At 33.3% G+C, this 16,830-nt stretch overlaps 2 protein-coding genes across 5 annotated transcripts; both read left to right on the forward strand.

Annotated features, from left to right (window-relative positions):
• The first annotated feature begins 284 nt into the window (after positions 1-284).
• On the forward strand, positions 285-5,382 carry LOC145959677 (fructose-bisphosphate aldolase). 2 transcript variants are annotated; one of them, XM_083078744.1, is made up of 7 exons: positions 285-474; positions 1,226-1,435; positions 2,899-3,215; positions 3,562-3,781; positions 4,060-4,239; positions 4,464-4,655; positions 5,302-5,382. In XM_083078744.1, exons 1-6 carry the CDS (start codon positions 436-438, stop codon positions 4,620-4,622), a joined length of 1,125 nt encoding a protein of 374 aa, XP_082934870.1. In that variant the 5' UTR covers positions 285-435; the 3' UTR covers positions 4,623-4,655; positions 5,302-5,382. The 2 variants fall into 2 exon arrangements, with proteins under 2 accessions (XP_082934870.1, XP_082934871.1); XM_083078745.1 differs by having other exon boundaries at positions 5,161-5,376.
• A 91-nt stretch (positions 5,383-5,473) lies between these two features.
• Positions 5,474-16,826, forward strand: Ald1 (fructose-bisphosphate aldolase). Of its 3 annotated transcripts, XM_083078746.1 has the most exons (7): positions 5,474-5,668; positions 6,015-6,262; positions 11,925-12,134; positions 12,397-12,840; positions 13,149-13,502; positions 14,205-14,339; positions 15,345-16,826. In XM_083078746.1, the coding sequence occupies exons 3-6, from the start codon at positions 11,928-11,930 to the stop codon at positions 14,298-14,300; spliced, it is 1,101 nt and encodes a 366-aa protein (XP_082934872.1). In that variant the 5' UTR covers positions 5,474-5,668; positions 6,015-6,262; positions 11,925-11,927; the 3' UTR covers positions 14,301-14,339; positions 15,345-16,826. The 3 variants fall into 3 exon arrangements, with proteins under 3 accessions (XP_082934872.1, XP_082934874.1, XP_082934873.1); XM_083078748.1 differs by lacking the exon at positions 14,205-14,339 and having other exon boundaries at positions 5,545-5,668; XM_083078747.1 differs by lacking the exons at positions 5,474-5,668; positions 6,015-6,262 and adding an exon at positions 10,852-11,617.
• Positions 16,827-16,830: the final 4 nt, after the last annotated feature.

A 16,830-nucleotide genomic window follows, 5' to 3' on the forward strand; every position in this document is an offset into this window, starting at 1 on the left:
GTACTTCTATTTATCTTGTACAAATTTTTATTCTTAGTTGGAGCAATTTTTTTATATCACTACTTTTGTAGACAATATGACAGTTGGATACAATTAGCATGAACTTGGCGCCTTTTTTTCGACGTTGCACGTTGCTTCGCTAGAAGTTGGTTTGTGTCCAACTTTAGCGTGTCTTCGCTGAATACAGTCATTTTGTCGAAAATTGAGGAGAGGGGATGAAACGCTAGCTTTTCTTCGCTCCATGAAATTACACCTTTAGCTTGATACAAATCTTTTTAGTAAGTGTTTATATAATCACATATTAATTAGTACGTAAATGATATAATACATTGATTGAATAAATTTTTAAAAAAGTACATATATATGTATATATAAATTTTTTGTCATATATATATGTATATATATGTATTGTGTGCTCTTCATCGACGTTAAAAAATGGCGCTATTGGAACCAAAATGTTGCTGCAAAGACAAAGTAACCTTTCACCTTTATTACGTATATGTATATCGTTGCTCTATTATTGTTAATTATCATATATTATACTTGACAATATAGAAAAGAAACACATTTTTATATTATTATTTACATACAAATACTCGGCAATTATTAGTGTAAAAAAGATGTTACATTTCCTTATTAATATATAAAAATAATTAATAAGGGCAGTCTCTCTCTCTCTCTCTCTTTTTTTTCTTTATATTAAATATTTTGTGTACATTAAATTCGATCGCGTAATAAAACGATCTTCTCATATGCAAAACGTAATCGTGTGTTAAAAGATACCGTGATTTAATTTGATTTCGCAAAACAACTTTATAATCGGTATATTTACAAATATCCTTCTACTCTTTGAACGATATCTCGTAAATATTGCTAATTAACTGCAAAATGTGTCTTTAGGTTATCGATAAATTGCATTAAAATCATTGTCATTAAAATTATGCAAACACCTATTTTCCGATATTTGAATATTTGACGTCAATCATTCGTGTCAAAGGAAGAGGGAGAGAGAGAGAGAGAGAGAGATCATTTATAATAAGAAAAATATCTTTAGTTTAATACGCTTTTCAATGTGTATTCCAACTGTTATTAAGAGATCTAAAATATGTTAAATTTATTAAACTAAAATTTAAAGAATTGCTTAATTAACAGTTTGTTAATTTATTATCTCTAAATACATATGTTAGTGAAAATTTTTACATCGATCTTTGTAACATGTTTATAGATTTCATTATCCACAAATTGTACCGAACTCGATCCTGCTCTCTCTTTGGAATTACAAAAAATCGTCGAGGCGATTGTCACATCTGGAAGAGGATTGTTAGCTTGCGACGAATCATCAACAAATCTGGGTCAGAGGTTTCAAGATCTCGGTATAGAAAACACCGAAATCACAAGATGTGCTTATCGGGAAATGTTGCTGTCCGCGGATAAGGTGGCTACAAACAACGGCGGTCAAAGTCTTATTGCACACGAGAAAAACATAACGCAATAGATTCTAAATATAGCTTTACTCATAGTAGTATTTAGGAATGTAGCGTACAATAATTAATAAATTAACGCATTTGAAAAATTTATTCTCGACAAATATTATGACAACATGAAAATAAAATAATTAAATATATAAAAATTAATCAGTTTCTTTTTAAATATCGATATGTATAAATTTGTTATATAATTAATTAATTTTCGTTATAAAAAACGTGTTTATTACCCAGGAATGTGTAAATATATATTCCTTTTAAACTATATATGGAGAATATCAACGAATATATATATATATATATATATATATATATATATATATATATACAGGGTGTTCAAAAAGTCCCGGACCGGTTGAATATTTCATAAACTATGCATTTTAGAAAGAAATGTTTCAGACAAAAGTTGTATGGCTTGAAGGGGGCCATAAGATGGCGTCATTGGTTTGACCTTGAAAAGTCGTTTGAAGGTCACGTGAAGGTCACCTTCAATTTCTTAAATGGAACCCCCTATTTTTTGTTACTTATTCTTGTAGCTTATCTCGAGAGCTTTCCAAAACACTATAATAAAGTATTTCTTCATTGAGTACTTTTCGAGTTATGAGGCTTGAAATAATTTCTTAATTTTACATAAACCATAAAATATCTAGTAAAATATTCATTTTTCGATTATCTTACCTTAATACTTTTATGTACAAAATAATGAGAGGAATCAATTGGTGTAAAGAAAAAACATAGTTGTTTCGAAGAAAAAATATGTAATTTGCAATTAACAATTACATATCTTTTCTTAAAAATAACTATGTATTTTCTTTACACCAAGTTTATTCCTCTCATTATTTTGTACGTAAAAGTATTAAGGTAAGATAATCGAAAAATGAATATTTTACAAGATATTTTACGGTTTATGTAAAATTAAGAAATTATTTCAAGCTCATAACTCAAAAAGTACTTAACGAAAAGGTACTTAATTATAGTGTTTTGGAAAGCTCTCGAGATAAGCTACAAGAATAAGTAACAAAAAATAGGGGGTTCCATTTAAGAAATTGAAGGTGACCTTCACGTGACCTTCAAACGACTTTTCAAGGTCAAACCAATGACGCCATCTTATGGCCCCCTTCAAGCCATACAACTTTTGTCTGAAACATTTCTTTCTAAAGTGCATAGTTTATGAAATATTCAACCGGTCCGGGACTTTTTGAACACCCTGTATATATGTATATATATATATATATATATATATATATATATATATATATATATATATATAATTTATTTATTTATTTATTTATTTATTTATTTATTATAAATTTATTATTAAATATATTTCTCTCTCTAAATCAATATACAATTTTAATATAGTATAACATTTATAAAATTATATTTGTAACCTCGTATGCTTTCGATGTTTTAGTCTCAGCTCTCGCGATATATAAGTGGCGTGATTCTACATCATGAAACAATCTATCAGAAAACAACAAAAGATGTGGAATTTGTCGAGTTATTGCGTCAAAAGAACATTGTAGCCGGAGTCAAGGTCGATCGAGGCTTGGTTCCGCTCTTTGGCACCGAGGACGAGAAAACTACGCAAGGTCTAGATGACCTATGGGAAAATTGTATTCGCTATAAAAAGGAGGGCTGCCATTTCGCCAAGTGGAGATGCGTTTTTTCAATTTCGGAACGATGTCCCAGTCAATTGGCGATGAACACCAATGCAAACGTCCTCGCGAGGTGTCTGATCACTTTGATATTCATTTTGATATGTACATATCGCGACTGGCGCAAGCTCGTAAAAATTTATGTGTGCGTTGTGTTGCGCAATAAATTTCATCAAGCATGTATGTCATAAAATCTACATACACATATCGCTCTTTTCATATTTGTAACGATATGATAATGTTTTTGTGCAATTTGTATATAAAAATTTGAAATTTAATAAAATTGTAAAAGCGACAATTTACGTATGGAAATTGTATAGAACAGTTTGAGAAACAGTTGTTGCGCAACATAAAGTTTCCGTTGTGTAATGCGTAACATATTTTCGCTGGTGTATTTTCGAATATCTCGTGTTATTCAGGTTTGCCAGCATCTGTCAGAGCGCGCGAATGGTTCCCATAGTAGAACCGGAAATATTGAACAACGGCGAATACGATATAGATCGAGCTCTGCGAGCTCATGAAGAGATGCTGTCCATTTTATTCCGTACACTAAACGAGCATCGCGTGTACCTTGAAGGGATGGTTTTGAAACCAGCAATGGTGTTGTCTGGAATTCAAAATCCAAGATGCACATCACAGGTGTCATTTAATAAACTTTAATAAGCTAAAGCATATATACAATGATATTTTTTTCTCCTAAAAACGTGTATGTTTATTTAATATTTTTTTAAAAAATAGAGTAAATTACAATAAATCGATTAAAATACTTTATTATAAATATAAATTAATGATTAATTGTTTTTAAAACTTGAAAATTAACTTTAAAAATTAAATTTTTGAATTAAAAATTTTATATATTTAATTAATACTATGTAAATTGTCGATGTATTAATATTCGCAAAAAGTTTGCGTTATAGATTGTCGCTGAGTATACGCTAAAAGCATTACGAAGAACAGTTCCTGCAGCGGTTCCGGCGATCTTTTTTCTGAGCGGTGGTCAAAGTGATGAAGAATCCATGTTAAATCTTAATGCAATTAACATGCACGATGATAGGAAAATATGGAGACTCAGTTTCTGTTACGGACGTGCTCTGCAGGTGCATCAAAATTCATGTTCAATTTGTTTATTTAAATAATTAAATTTATTTAATAGCATTTTTCGTCATAAATTCTTTTGGCAAAATTGAAGATGGTAAACGGTAAAAAAAATCTATGCAACAGAGAAAACGCAAATAATTTGAAACATCTTACGATAAACTTATATTAAATCTTGAGAAACATTAAAACTTAATCTTTTTGAAACTTATCTGTTTTGTCATAGAATTCAGCGATGAAAATTTGGAAAAACAATCCGGAAAATGTAAATAAAGCTCAAGCGATCTTTCTCGAAAGAGCCAAGTTATGCTCCGAAGCATCTTTAGGAAAGTTACAATTTGGAGAGGACAACACGTGTATTCGTAGTATCAACGAAATTATTTGATCGTAAAAACATTAGAAAAATCAAATCAATTAGGTAAAGAATAGATTTATTTTTTATTATTACACACAAAGCACTTACACAATTTTACAAACACATTTTTTATATAAAAAATGATAAAGAATAAATCTTCTTCTTGCATCATATTTCTTTTTGGGGCAAATAATTAAGTTTTCACGTTTTTTCTCTTACGGAAAATATATTTTCTATTAAATAAAAAACTGAAACGCACTTATACATGTAATATGATACATATCTTTTATCATCTTTTTTATCTTTGGTGATTCTAAAATTGTACAATTGCCATAGAGACGCATATATATTCAGTGTTTGACTATAATGATAAACTATTTTGCACGCATAACGTTAAGACGGCGTAATATGCTTATAAAATTATCATTTTTCACTCAAAATATCATTTTTATCCAACTTTACACGTATAAAAAAAATTGAATAGCATAAACATGTTTATATCTTTCTATCCTTCTCTATTGCATTCAACATTATCAATACATTTGTATAAACATTTTCATATATTTAGTAATGTGAAGAACATTTCGAGTTACATTGAGTAAATATGATGTGAAAAAATTAAGCAATAATCCGAAGAAATTGTATCATTTAAAGTTTACTGGCAGATAAAATGAAGAAGAGGATCTAATCGAGCTCATTTTGTCAACAGACTTATCATTCGCGATATGACAGTTTGACGCATATGAAAAAAGGAAGGCACGTCCCGACGATACTAATTCATACATCGACAAAATGTTTAGAAAATACACTCGTCAATTTCAATGAATGTCGAGCAAGGTGCCCTTGACTGACCTTTAAAGTGGCGGTTCTCAGCGCGAAGCTCTTGTGCTTGGACTTGCCTGTTCATGTACTGGTCGATATGTCGTCATCCCCAACGATACTCCAATGCCCTCTTTCCTAGATAGCTCATTCACCATGTGGTATACGCCAGTAACGTAACAAGTGAATGTGCTGCAGAACAATGTCATTCAAGAAAATTTACTCTGGCATTACAAGACAGTTTTTAATTGAGCTTAGTTACGTTCATATATATATATATATATATATATATATATATATATATATATATATATAATATGTATGTCCAATCATGTGATGAGATAATTAATCCATCTGATTAGCAATTGTCTTGAAATAATATTCATTAATGAGGACGAAACAAAATATTAATTGTAAATTATATTTCAAATCTGTTTTTATCTCATATCAAATTTGTTTTTTATCATTTTTTTTATTTGTATGTGTTTCATATCATATATATTTGTACATTTTTCGAATTGTTATAATTATTATTGTTCATTTTACAAATGAGTTCTAGAGAAATTACACGAGAAATTTACATATTCTCCTTTTTAACTTTAGGTTTAAGATTAGACAAAATCACCGACCAGCTGATCGCACGTCCATCCGATACAAGTTGAGTACCCGCATAAACGAGAGAGGGAGAGCGCACGCGCGTGACAAATACACTCGCAATCAGAAAGACTTTGAAAACGACGACGGCTCGCACAGTCCCTCTCAGTCGCACTCCAACCGTCAGCTGAGTTATACGCGGATTGACATACGTGCACGATTTTCTCACACGATCGAATTTACATTTCCACAAGCAGGTGAGTCTTGGTCTGCTCGGGAAAATTCCATGTCTTTTTATGGATATCATTTCGTACGGTTTCGAGAGAAATATCTGATATTTTACACTCGAATTTATCTATAATGACCTTTGACCTTGATTGACATTTGATCGTCATCAATGTCGCGTACGTCTCTTGTCCGCTTGTTAATTGACCAGTATCAATCGACGTGTACCAACATTCCTCCCTCTCCTCGAAATCTTAATACTTTACTTAATACGTCACTCCTATTACTCCGGCTCCAGGATTTTTATACACGCACGCGCGTTGTGCGCGCGTGACCCATCATGTGCGAGCGTGCGGGAGATATTTTTGCAATACGCGAGTCTCTTGTCAAACATAGTGGTCGAATCGAGCTCTGTAAAATTTTATTCAAATATAAATGCCACATAATGATATGATACGATGATATAGATGCGAGATAAAAATATTTTTCAATAAAATATACTTTAATTGCCTTCAATAAATACATATGTTAATTTTATGCGTGTGTCTGTAGCAAAATTTAAATTCATTGAAATTGTATATCAATTTTATTCTTTAAATTTCTCAATCAATTGCTACGAACTTGATGTAGAATATATGATCGATAAGAAAGATTCGTATAAAACACAGCGATAAAATATTTCACGACTATCGTGAAATGTAATTGTATTTCTTTCAAAAAATGTCCAAATCTCGATGTATAAGAGGAAATTTGTCGAATTTCTTTTTTGTTTAATTTATAATAAAACGGGCATGGCAAGAATATTTAGTTTTCTATAACTTGTTAATGACTTTTTAATGACGTTGATGACGTGTTAATAAATGTGCGGTATTTATGCTCAACAGTAAAAATGTACATATTTATTACATATAAAAATGTATATATATTATATATGAAAAAAATTATACTAAATTACTAAATATAATAATAAGAAAATTATATCAAATATTGATTTAACACACGCAAAAAATTGAATACAATTTTTTATTTAGAAAAATTGACTATATTAGAAAAAAATAGATTTTATATTTTTAAGCAAAGCACAACTTTAAGGCTCACACGACATTCATTGTAAATAAAATACTTATATATACATACATACCAATTAAATGCAATACCGAATTAAACGTAATTCCGCTATTCCATCGCATAAAATGTTGAGAAGCTACATATTTGCTTTAAAGAATTTTACCAAAAGTACATACAATTTTTTGATGAAATTGCGTCATTTATCTGAAAGCCGGAAAAGCCGTCTCCTCGCATGCAGTTGAGCACGTTCACCTTCGTACACAGTAACACACTAACACGTGGTTCTGGAAGGGCACACATTCCGTTATACGCGATCGATAACTAAAACCTGAGCGACAAAAACAGCGATAAAGGAGTCATAATACAATAAAAACACGACCCTCATAGAATTTAATAAAATAATTTGTCATTGTGCAATCGCGATATATATGAAATACATAAAAATTATCAGTGGACAAATACTAAATACTAAATATTTGTGCAATCCAGCATCTATAGGCATGCATAAACATGTTGAATGTTATTTTGACAAACGACAAGACAGTCATGTGCAAATCGAATTATTAGCGAGTATATGCATTAAGGCAAGACAATTGACATGTATGTATGCATGCGCGAGTGCACTCAGCTGGAAATAAACCATTATATATACATTAATTCTTTCGGTATATTTTTATAAATATACATGATTAAAATCATTTTAATTACTACGCTTGCAATTAGTATTTTATACTTTTTTATATCTTGTAATAACTTTAAAATATTAAGAAAGAGAGGGAAATGATCATTTCTTTTTTTAATATGTTACAATTAAATTCGATAAGTACAGAATATATTGGTGTTAAAAAGTCCCCTTTTCAACCGAGAAAAAATGGAGAAGGCAAAAAATTGTACTTATTGTTAGAATACTATAAAGGTACTCGTGCATTCTTTTACATGGAACAGTAAAAAATTGATGAAATTTTTCAGTTTTTCAGAGAAAATAAGCTACATATATGAAAATTGTCGCTATTTTATATCAATAACATAAGTTACTTCAAGTTTGAACAATTTTATTAGACAATTCTTACTTTCACTTTGCACTTTCCTCTGACATTTATAGAGCGATAATGTTATTATAAAACTACTGTCGGTGTAAATATATCGCTATGCAAATTGCTATGCGTTGGGCAAGTTACCAACTTGTACGTAACGCTATAATATGTATTTGTTTTCCCCAATGATGCAATTCGTATCCGAGTTTATGTCGAAAAAGACTCCTTTGCCGTCTTAAAAATTTGTTACGATATCGAGTTTATATTTTGTTCCCATACAACTCAAGTCCTAAATTAATTGTCAATAATTGCCAATTCTTAAAACTACAATAGATGCGTCTCGAGTCCTAAGGCAATTTTAATAAATGAGATGCGAATGGTAGGGCTTACCTAGCTAGTCGATCTGTTTACGAAGTCAGCATCGCGAACTTTATAAACACACTGCGTACTCCGAATCTAGCGAATACGTATGGAATTCAAATTGCTCGACGTTGAACCTTTTCTAACCAGGAAATACGGCGCAAGCGTATTTCGCGTAAACCTCTACGTCGGTCAACCGCAGTGTCCTTCCACCAGCAAACCTTCCTTATATATACGTATATTGACTTATCAAATAGAGACTTGGTTTGCAAACGTAAAAAAAAAGCCGCCGAGAATGCGACAAACCGTTGCTCCAAAAGTTGCTTTCCATAGTCGAGTCTTATGATCATGACAATTATCAACATAAGACGGCAAAGATGATGGGTATATATAATTGTGCAAGTATGATCAGATATGTATGTCCGATTCGACATGCGCGTGACTTAGCAAACATCTTTATATCGCATTGCGCCACGAAAGCGATTTACGCAAGATTATGTAACACATGCAACGCAAACTTAATATATTTCTCGGACACCAATTTATATCGAAATATATCCTCAATAATAATTATGCATGATGTGACATTATCATGTGCAAATAATTTGTCATTGATTATAATTTAATTTAAAGTTATCAAAGTTAAGCTTGAAAATTTTTGCATTTGAAATAAATAATTCATTGAAAAATTTTAGATAAATAACAGGCATGAAATATAATAAATAATAACATAATGTAATTACGCCCTCATATTTACTCATCACTATGCTTGGAAACTTTAGCGCTTGTGGCCCAACTCCGGGTAGTTATTTTGGGTAGTTTATAACTGTCTCGCATAATAAAGATAAAAATAGCAATTTTCGTCGGAACTTTTTGTCGGAGACAGTGATCGAGGATTTAGTTTGTATTCGATTATGTCTGCGCTAATATTTTCAAACGATGAATTACATTCTCTTTTCAAGTATTTAATTGTTTTCTAATTGAATCAATTATCGCTCACATAAATTTCTCAATGCCTTTATACATGTACATTTATTTTAATATTCAGCAACATTTTGCATGAAAAATGTTTGATTGCACATGTATGAAAATCTATATAACTCTTTAAACTTGCGATTAATTCAATTAATTAACAAAGAAAGGAAAATTAAATTTTAGTCAAATCTCGAAGCACATAAATTGCATCATATTTGTAAAGCAAAATGATTTTTACTTAATAATCGCGTGTAAAAATACAATTAAATGTACAAATGGACAAAATTAAATTTTCGAAATTTAGCTCACCATTTCATAGCGACTCTTGTCACAATTGCAAGCGGATATACTTACTTTACATTCCCTTCAGCCTCGTATTTCTTCGTAACCATAAATTCTCATCTTTAATTCCGCCATGGATACATTCTAGACCAAGTTTTTAAATTTTTCAAAACAACAAGAATAAGCATAGCGATGTTTCTCTCGCGTCGCGCATATAAATTATAAATTTATAATTACGACATTATAATCGACAAAGCATCGAAATTACTCCAACAGTCTTGGGAAAAAGTTTTGCATTAAACTAATCGATCTTGTTAAGCGGCTGTAATATTAAATAATTTTTCTCGTTTATACTCTCTCTTATCATTATAAATTTTAATCACATGTCACCGAGACAAAAATCTCTTTTTAGATAAAACGGAGCAAAGAGATTGGCAACTTGACGGAATAACGACACGAAATTATCGATATCGATACACGAGGGAGGGAATGTTAAGTATAAACGCGGTGCGCGTTTCGCTCGTGAAGGAGATTGGCCGATGCCGGCGTTTCAAGTCGCAAGAGCGAATTCAGGGTGAACTCTGGCAGGGGACACTCTGACAGGGAGAGCGCGCGCGCGCGCGCACCGAGAACGCTGCGCGTGCTGCATTGCGGCTAGCCGGTCCTCTCTCGCTCTCCCTCACCCTCTCGCACCCTCTCGCACCCTATCTCACCCTCTCGACAGCACGGCGGTGCGGGATGCGCCACCCCTGCTCGTCCTCTCGCCTTTCTTCGATTCCCCTGTCTTGCGGTGCACGGCTGCGGTGCATTGCAGGACCAGGTACAACACCCATCCGCCATCCCTTTCCCCTTCCTCGGCGAACGGGGGTGAAATGCATCGCGTACCACCGGGATAAAACGGCGACAGTCGGCGAGTCGCAGCCGTACGAGACGCGCTCGCGGATTCGTTCGCTCGAGAAACGCAACGCGACGAGATGTAGTCGAATAAAGAGATATCAAGCCACCCGCGCGCGGGGGCTCGCCACCCCGTAATCGGCGCGTTTATCTTCTCAATTTTCTCTCTCTTAGTTTACTCCCGGTCTCTCTTTCTCTCGTCGTATCGGTGTTTGATTCGTCGATTATTCAAGATTCTCGATTAAATTGCTCGTTTCGCCGCGCGCGAAAAGAAGACGAACGCCGCGAACCCACCTGGGAAATGATAAGCAGCGGCGCGCTCGACAACGGTAGACGTAGACGTAGACGTAGACGTAGACGTCCCGACGGTCGTTCTCTATGATTGCAACAACATTGTCGGCCGCGTTTATCATCATCATCGTCGCGTAAATTCTTTCGCGTAAATCCGACGACGCGAGATGCGTCGAGACGCTACGCATTCCGGTTCACGCTCGGTGCCACGACGGAGCTGCCGCTTCTTCGATCACCCTGTCAAGTCCTCGAGAGAAATAAGACAGATATATAATCACGGGTTACCCCCGTGTGTGTGTTTGTGCGTGTGTATGTGTGTGACTTGACATAGGTGTGAGATCAATAATATTTTCATTCCGCGATACGATCTTGCGGCTTTATTCATTAATATTGAAAGCGTTGTCTCGTCTATCGTTTCATTAATCGGATGCGCACATTCCTGTTAAAATCCGATAAAAAAGCACCCTACAAATCATCGAGTGGGTGAGTATAATTTCGGACTCTCTCTTGAATCGATATAGATTGGCAACTTTAAGATATCGGTGTGTAATTACGTAAATTTTTTATTTATTTTTTTTCTACCTATATTGGAGAGTGGACTACATACTAGTTATTTATTAATGATTCGAGTTAATTTCTCAGCTAGCTTTCATCGTATTTAATCATTCTCCGATTCATCGAAACGCAATTTAATCGACAAAATTATCATCAAAATTATTGCCAAGAATAGCTTAATCGCTACATGTTGTATGCGATAATCGTGGCTAATAGAGCGCTAATTTATTTACAGAAAATGGTAGCAGAAAAGTACAATACGCTCGAACCCGAGCTGAAGGAGGAACTACGCGCGATCGCCCAGCAGATCGTGGAACCCGGCAGGGGTATCTTGGCCGCTGACGAATCGACCGCGACGATTGGCAAACGTCTTCAGGATATCAATGTTGAAAACACTGAGGAAAACCGCAAGGCTTATAGACAACTTCTTTTTACCACAGCGAAGGTGCGTTCGATTCATGGTGGAGAATTTGCACCAAAAAATACTGCTTTCAGTGAGAGAGAAAACATATTCAAGTTTATATTGTATATATACAGGGTGTTTACTGCCCTCTACCTCCTCACAAACATTTGTATATAATGCTTTGAGACACCCTGCATATACATATAACACCTAAACATGTTAAAGTCATCTCAAAGAATTTTTTAAATTTTCGCTTGCGCAAAATATAATGATTTTAATATATAAAATTCCCTCTTCTCCCCAGGATGCCATCGGGCAACACATCTCCGGAGTGATCCTCTTTCATGAGACCCTCTATCAAAAGGCCGACGACGGCACGCCATTCGTCGAGCTACTAAAACAACGTAACATCATCCCCGGCATCAAGGTCGACAAAGGTGTCGTTCCGTTATTCCGCACGAATAACGAATGCACAACCCAGGGTCTCGATGATCTTCAGCAACGTTGCATCCAGTACAAGAAGGACGGCTGTCACTTCGCCAAATGGCGATGCGTGTTGAAGATTACAAAGGACACGCCGAGCAAACTTGCTATCCTGGAGAATGCCAACGTGCTGGCCCGCTATGCCTCCATCTGTCAGAGCGCTAGGATCGTACCGATTGTGGAGCCTGAAATCCTTCCCGACGGTGACCATGATCTTGTGCGTTGCCAACAGGTTACGGAAGAGGTCCTTGCAGCCGTTTACAAGGTGCCGTTTGTCTTTACATTAATTGAAAAAGAAGATTGCAAACAACGTTGCAACGACGTTTCAACGAGATTTTCATTATCATTTCCTATATTAATGAGACTAGATTTTAAATCGAGAGACTTTTATTACATGAAATATCTAATAATCTTTTAAGAACTTTACAAGATAAGATTGTTTTGATAATCACTTGTATACTTGAAAAGTCGTAATCTTTTAACATTTTCAAAATATGACTGATTGTTGAGATGTTTACCAATCGTATTATACATAGTACAATAAATTTTGATAACATGTATCTTAATTTTCAGGCACTCTCAGATCACCATGTATATCTCGAAGGAACGCTGCTCAAGCCAAACATGGTGACGCCGGGTCAGAGCTGCCCGACGAGGGCGACTCCCCAGCAGATCGCCGCCGCTACGGTGACGGCGTTGTTGCGCACCGTGCCACCGGCAGTACCCGGTATCACCTTCCTCAGCGGTGGTCAATCCGAGGAGGAGGCATCGGTCAATCTGGATGCCATCAATAAGTTTCCGGCAAAGAAACCTTGGGCGTTGACCTTTAGCTACGGACGCGCTCTTCAGGCTTCCGTGCTTCGCGCTTGGCAAGGCAAAGCCAATCAGGTCCCCGCCGGCCAGCAGGAGTTGCTTAAGAGAGCAAAGGTAAAGGGTGGTGAACACATGATGAAACGTCACCAAGTTTCTCAAAGTTTTATCGAGACGTTATTTTACAGACGAAAGATTCGTTATAATCGTTACTACAACTCTCATCTACTATTGTAATTTCTGAACAATATCATATTTCATATTTATTATCAATTTGTGAAATCAATTTGCTTTCGATAAATAAATAATATATAATTAACGCGCGCGGAGATTAGAAAATATTAGAAAATTAAAAATTTATTTTTTCGTGAATATTTTGATTAAATAATAGAAATTCCTTATTCTTGGCGACACTTTATTAAATATTTCTATATAATTTATCCTTATAGTAATTGAGAGTTATTACAGTATTTTAAATTATAGATTGCATGTGTAAATTTGAATTTACACCATTTGTTAATTGCTTTATTTATGTTTTAAATTTATATTTTTTTAATCATCTTTCATTTATTCACTTACTCTCTGCATCTATGTATAACTGTCACTAACTGTTTGCCTTTCGACCTCTGTGTTTTACTTTTCAAAATAATTCTGTTTTTACACTGTTGAACTATCTTTGCACTTTTATTTCTTGTATACGCTCAATGCAAGTAATTTTCTTTTAGAAAAAAAAATCTTGTAATCTGTACTAATTAACTGTAATTTTTGACCACCTAGTCGTACCTATTTTGCATGTCTGTGTAATATATGCTTGTTTAGGCAAACACTGCAGCTTGCCAAGGCAAATACGTTGCTGGCAGCATTTCTAGCAAAGCCGCTGGCATTTCTCTCTACACCGGTACTCTCGACTTTTAAAAACAAAAAAAAATTATCTGTTTGCGTTTTTTTATGGTGGTAAGTATAATAGGTCTTAATCTTGAATGTTATCTTTTCTTGCAATCTTTATCCTTTATCCATTCGCTGTAATGAATAATCGATTTTTAACTGTTTTTCTCCCCTTACGATACGAAAATGTAATTTATGATATTTCTCGTAATAATGAGATTATGCTTATATTATTTTTTTATCGATGCAGCTGAAATAGTTTATTTGTTTAGTTGTTTATGTGTATGTGCACGTATATGTGTATGTGTGTATTATTTGTAATGCGCGTGTGTGCTCTTTCCTATTCTCATGAAAGAGAGAAACTTTCAAGTTTTATAAATTATACAGTACATTGGAAGAGAGAAGAACTTTTAATTTAAATTTGTTATTAATTAATTCTACCTATTGAAATTCAATTAATATCACACACACAAGCACAATAAATTAAAGTTTTCAAAATTATAAAATTCTTATGAAATATTTGAGACAAAAATGGCACAAACTTGTTTGCCATTGAATTTGTTCAGAAATAACCCAGGTAGAACATGAAACTCATAATGACATCATTATGACGTCACCTAAAAGTCATTTTTAAGTCATAGAAAAATCATAATGATCTCATTTGATATACTTTTGGCAATGTTTTGGTGACTTATTTATATATATATATATATATATATATATATATATAAATAAGTATATTACGCAATTACTTGTTTATTTAATTACTCATGTATATTTTAATTATATTTAAGCAACATAATCTTTTTAAAATTATATAATGCGATTATTGAACTTAAAAATTTATGATTCTTTTTGTCATCTTTAACTCATTTTTTAATCATTTTTGTTTAGGTAACTTTTAAGTGATAAATAAAATCATGATGACGTCATAATGATGTCATTATGAGTTTCATGTTCTACCTGGGAAAACGCCATCTTCTTTCATCTTGACATTTTATTTTGCAAATTTTTTTGAAAAACACGTTCACTGAGTATCACAAGTAAAACTATGTCTTCTCTGTTTTCCAATAGGCTAACAGCGACTCGGCGCTAGGCAAATATGCAGGTGGTGTCTCTGGCGCCGCGGGAGATGCAGCACTTTTCGTCGCCAACCACGCGTATTAGATTGATTCGTAGAGAAATTCGATGTAAAAGAATATCATTAGAAACGTGAAATTAAACCATCGTTGGAAGTACTTTGCAGGATCATCGTCGTCATCGTCCTTCCTTTGAAATTGCGCGAAAAAGGAATTTTTCTCGAGGACGAACAAAACGCGCACAAAACCGGGAATTTTCAACAAATTTTCACCTTTTTCCTCCTTTTAAACACAGATTATTTTTCATGGAAATAATCGTACATTTTTAAATCAAGTTTTAACCAGCCTTTTATGTCCACGTAAAATCTCTTTACGTAAATTTCTGTCGATTGATTATAATTTTTAATTGGTTCTAAGTGTATAATTCGATTCGTCGCTCAAATCGATTTGATAAAATTTTACTAATAAAATTGATCCTATTGGGACAAACGCTATTGCTACTCAAAAGTCGCATGATTCACTCAAAAAAAGAAAATTATTATAAAGAAGAAATTTATAGATATTTCTTTTTAGTGTCCTATAAAGATTTTCATTCGATATAAAGGTGACAGAATATCTATATAGTTCAATGTAGAAGACGAGAAACAAGGATAATATTTTTCCGATTTGATGTATTTATCTAATTTAATTTAACTACCATATTGGTTTAATGCTTCGTCTTGGAATTCTATGGATTTCATTAGAAAATTTGCCGCGAAAATTGATAAATAGCTTCATATTAAATGTATGAAATATCGAGAATTCCTTGAATTAATTTTTGACGTAATCATCCGCTTTAATTTTTGGTCAATAATGTCTATTTTCGCTACTGTTTCGATTCGCCTAACAATCAATTTGACGAGATTCGATTCCAACAGCATTAAATGATCTATAAGGACGAAAATCGAAATGTTATACACCGAACGCGAGCAGATTCGATATATTACGATACTTATTATGATTATTATTCTATGATTATAAAAGAATAAATATATGTGTGCGTGTGTATAACACACATACATGTATATATTGTCAATGTCGTTACACGATATTCTACATGTATAAAATAAAAAGAAGCAAAAAGGACAAAAAAAAATAGAAATATGCAAAATAAATCGAATATTAAATGTTTATATTAGCGACTGTGTCGAATATTACGAAATCGTGCTATATTGTGTTATATCTATACTTATACAATATTACATGTATCTTGCATAGACACCTAAGTAATCTATATTGAGAATTATCTCGGTGTTATATATCTAGATATTTTCATTGTAATCTAGGTCACCAAATACAACTGTGGAGGGCAAAAAAATGCTTGATTTATTTGAAAAGTTTTCCTCAAAGTATCTTCAAATATTAAAGTTTATAATATTGATGAAAGGAATGTAATAATAATGATAATAATAATATAATAGAATGAGTTTTTTTCATATTTC

Source organism: Camponotus vicinus, unplaced genomic scaffold (genome assembly GCF_025532165.1).
Source record: "Camponotus vicinus isolate PSW18456_S1 unplaced genomic scaffold, iyCamVici1.0 SCAF_1, whole genome shotgun sequence".
Classification (NCBI taxonomy): Eukaryota; Metazoa; Arthropoda; class Insecta; order Hymenoptera; family Formicidae; genus Camponotus; species Camponotus vicinus.

Bases quoted from the DNA above. Each gene is read 5' to 3' on its own strand.
- Ald1 (XM_083078746.1), top strand. From the start codon at position 11,928: ATGGTAGCAGAAAAGTACAATACGCTCGAACCCGAGCTGAAGGAGGAA. The intron at 12,841-13,148 runs GTGCCGTTTGTC...CTTAATTTTCAG, and splicing joins TCCTTGCAGCCGTTTACAAG to GCACTCTCAGATCACCATGT. The intron at 13,503-14,204 runs GTAAAGGGTGGT...ATGCTTGTTTAG, and splicing joins AGTTGCTTAAGAGAGCAAAG to GCAAACACTGCAGCTTGCCA.
- LOC145959677 (XM_083078744.1), top strand. From the start codon at position 436: ATGGCGCTATTGGAACCAAAATGTTGCTGCAAAGACAAA. The intron at 475-1,225 runs GTAACCTTTCAC...ACATGTTTATAG, and splicing joins AATGTTGCTGCAAAGACAAA to ATTTCATTATCCACAAATTG. The intron at 4,240-4,463 runs GTGCATCAAAAT...GTTTTGTCATAG, and splicing joins GTTACGGACGTGCTCTGCAG to AATTCAGCGATGAAAATTTG.